We start from the raw sequence: 3,134 nt of genomic DNA, 5'->3' as shown, positions 1-3,134 counted from the left end.
ACCTTAATAACAGTGGAATTGTTCTTAGGACCGGTCCTGATGTACAGGCTCATGTTTCAAGCACATGAAAAAATTTCTTCATGCGCCGAGAATCAAATTAATTGGATATTTTGGAATATGTATTTACAAATAGTCAACACTAAAATTCCAATTGTCTTTGCTGATGGTTGATTTACATGAATGAGGGTCCTCTTCAGGTAATCTTTGTAAGGACTCTGGAGATATGTAAATTATGTTTGCTCATTGCATATCGTGCGATAAAAAATTATTTTAAAAATTTTATTTAAAATTAAATACAAATAATATCTGATAAAAATTAATGATAATGTACAATAAACAAATATAATTAATGATTTATCGAGATTCTACAAAGAGAATCCGAAGTACACCACAAAAAATTTTGGATAACGTGGGCAGCTGCATCACCCAGAGTTCTTTTCGTTGTGCAAAGAAAAGTCCACTTTCTTCTAGGTACAACTAGATCCTACTTCAGTAGTTGGAAGATGACAAAGAACAATTTTCTTCTGATTTTTATCTAAACATACAAAACAAAGCTCTAACACTCTATATAAGCACGCAAACGATTATCTAAGTACCGACTGATCAACCCGATCGATATCGAATCATTATCAATGGCAGAAGCAACAAAGCGGTGGCCACTCCATAACAATTTGTCACTCTTTGTTTTTGTTTCTTATTTCGTTGTTGTTAATTTGTTCTGAATTTGGTGTTTCGTTATGCGTGTGAATTTTTCAGGTGTGCAGTTGTGACAGGGGCAAACAAAGGAATAGGATTCGGGATTGTCAAGCAGTTGGCATCAGATGGAATAACAGTGGTTTTAACAGCTAGAGATGAGAAGAGGGGTCTTGAAGCTGTTGAGAAACTCAAACAGTCCGGTTTGGGAGGTGAAGTGGTTTTTCATCAACTTGATGTGGCTAACCCCTCAACCATTGCTCCTCTCGCGGAGTTCATTAAAACCCAGTTCGGGAAACTCGATATCTTGGTACGATCATAGCTCATTTTTTAAAAAGTTTCTGACTTTGAAGGGCTGGTTTGGTATCGCTGCGCTTTGAAAAAAAACTGCTTCTGCTATACTGTGAGAATAAGCAGCTGTGAAATAAAGTAGCAGAATGTTTGGTAAACTTTTTTGTAAAAGTGCTTTTGAAAAAAAAAAGCAGTATTAGAGTGTTTGGTAAACTTTTATGTAAAACAGATGTGAAAAAAAGCCGGTTTTTCAAAGCTGGGTTTTGCAGCTTCTTGGTTTTGGCTTTTGTTCATCCAAAACTGTGAAAAAAAGCTGAAGCTGAGTGTTTACCAAACACAAAAACAGCTCCCAGCTTTTTTTTATAGCAGTTTTTTTCAGAATCACCTCAGTACCAAACCAGGTTGAAGACTTGAGCTTTTGGGCGTAGCCAAGTTTTTAGATTAGATTAATTAGAATATCGCTTGAATCAAATAAAGTTTCTCTAACTCATTAATTGGATAAAGTTTCTCTAACTCATTAATTGGATTTTGAGTTGGTTATAAGAACATCTAAGGATCTACCCAAACTGACCTTTTAATTTACATTTTCTAGAATTTCTTGCTTTTCAATAGTTTGAGTTGCTGAAGTAAAACAAATATTGAAAGATTTGTGCTTTGCACTGCACAGGTGAACAATGCAGGGGTTGGTGGATCCATTTTGGATGCTGATGCTTTTAAAGCTGAAATAGCTTCTGGTTGGGTAAGTGTTGGACATAATTCTTCTCACAAGGCCACTTTTTGTGGCTAGAATTCTTCTCACAAGCCATTTTACTAGCAAATTAAATGATTATGTGTGATATTATTCTGGACAAGATTTTCACTGTGATAGATTGATGACTGATGTTTGGGGCGTGTGTGATGCAGAAAGAAACAATTGATTGGAATAAAGTGATGACTGAAAATTATGAGTTAGCAAAAGAATGCGTGCAAATAAACTATTACGGTGCTAAACGAACAACCGAAGCGCTTATTCCACTCCTCCGGTTATCCGAATCACCAAGAATTGTTAACGTTTCATCCTCCATGGGCAACTTAAACAAAATACCTAGCGACAGGGTTAAAGGAGTCTTCAGTGATGTCGAGAACCTAACACAAGAGCAAATAGACGAGGTGCTGACTCAGTTTCTAGAAGACTTCAAGGAGGGTTCGCTTGAGAGCAAGGGCTGGCCTTCTCATATGTCTAGCTATATACTCTCAAAGGCAGCAATGAATGCATATACACGTATTCTAGCCAAGAAGTACCCCGATTTTCGTATCAATTGTGTCTGCCCCGGATTTGTCAGAACAGATATAAACTCCAATTCCGGCGTCCTGCCTGTCGAAGAAGGTGCAGCAAGGGTTGTGAAGTTAGCATTCCTGCCCAATGATGGCCCTTCTGGCTGCTTCTTTTCTCAGAATGAAGTGACAGATTTTTGATTGAAGAAGATTTTATATTGTAATGCAAATGTTGCAATGTATGTCCTTTATTTGGGTGTCAGCTTGAACTTGTTAAGTATACTTGGAACAATCTATATTTGTAACACAGTACCTTCTGTATAATGTTTTATTTCCTGCTTGGAATATATGTTCAATCAGTTGTGCAACATTAAAGTTTTTTGTGTCTACTTGGAATATATATTCAGTCGGTCGTGCAACAATTTCTATCTCACATTGCAATATGATTGAATTTCAGAATTTTCATTCAGTCTCACTCTACTCATACAGTGCAACAAAACTGTTGCGAAATTTAAACTAACCGAAATTAGTCCAACTTAGTTCCAAATTTTATGCTCGCAAGCGTACGAATCGATCGGTAGTATAGAAAGTAAGCGCTTAATATCGTACCTTAGAAAATGATTTAATTCTTATCAACTAACTTAAATCCAATTGCAACGAAGTAAAATTAGCAAAGATTGATGAAAGATGGATTTGAAAATTGAAACTAATAGTAAAAACAAATGAAAACAAGAAAATTTGATCACAATGCAAAACGTGGTAGCCAAGAACACAATTTGTAATTCAGTCGAGTAAAATGCTAGAGCATCCGACTGACCATAACTAATCCAACTTATTTTCTACAGTGAATTATTAACAATTACTCAACCTCATTGATAGTCAAATCTCTCTAACAC

General features: G+C 36.0%; 1 protein-coding gene across 1 annotated transcript; it reads left to right on the top strand.

Annotated features, from left to right (window-relative positions):
- Positions 1 to 418: 418 nt before the first annotated feature.
- LOC103931111 ((+)-neomenthol dehydrogenase) lies at positions 419 to 2,613 on the top strand. The gene is made up of 4 exons (XM_048576259.1): positions 419 to 652; positions 757 to 1,003; positions 1,652 to 1,723; positions 1,888 to 2,613. Exons 1-4 carry the CDS (start codon positions 633 to 635, stop codon positions 2,437 to 2,439), a joined length of 891 nt encoding a protein of 296 aa, XP_048432216.1. The 5' UTR covers positions 419 to 632; the 3' UTR covers positions 2,440 to 2,613.
- Positions 2,614 to 3,134: the final 521 nt, after the last annotated feature.

This window comes from the organism of the source record quoted next, unplaced genomic scaffold (assembly GCF_019419815.1).
Source record: "Pyrus x bretschneideri cultivar Hongxiangsu unplaced genomic scaffold, Pyrus_bretschneideri_v1 Contig87, whole genome shotgun sequence".
Taxonomy (NCBI): domain Eukaryota; kingdom Viridiplantae; phylum Streptophyta; class Magnoliopsida; order Rosales; family Rosaceae; genus Pyrus; species Pyrus x bretschneideri.
The sequence above is the reverse complement of the archived record's forward strand: the minus strand, read 5'-3'. Positions and strand labels throughout refer to the sequence as shown.

Excerpts from the sequence above, each read along its gene's own strand:
- LOC103931111 (XM_048576259.1), top strand. The coding sequence starts at position 633 with ATGGCAGAAGCAACAAAGCG. Across the intron at positions 653-756 it reads ATGGCAGAAGCAACAAAGCG|GTGTGCAGTTGTGACAGGGG; the intron begins GTGGCCACTCCA and ends TGAATTTTTCAG. Across the intron at positions 1,724-1,887 it reads CTGAAATAGCTTCTGGTTGG|AAAGAAACAATTGATTGGAA; the intron begins GTAAGTGTTGGA and ends TGTGTGATGCAG.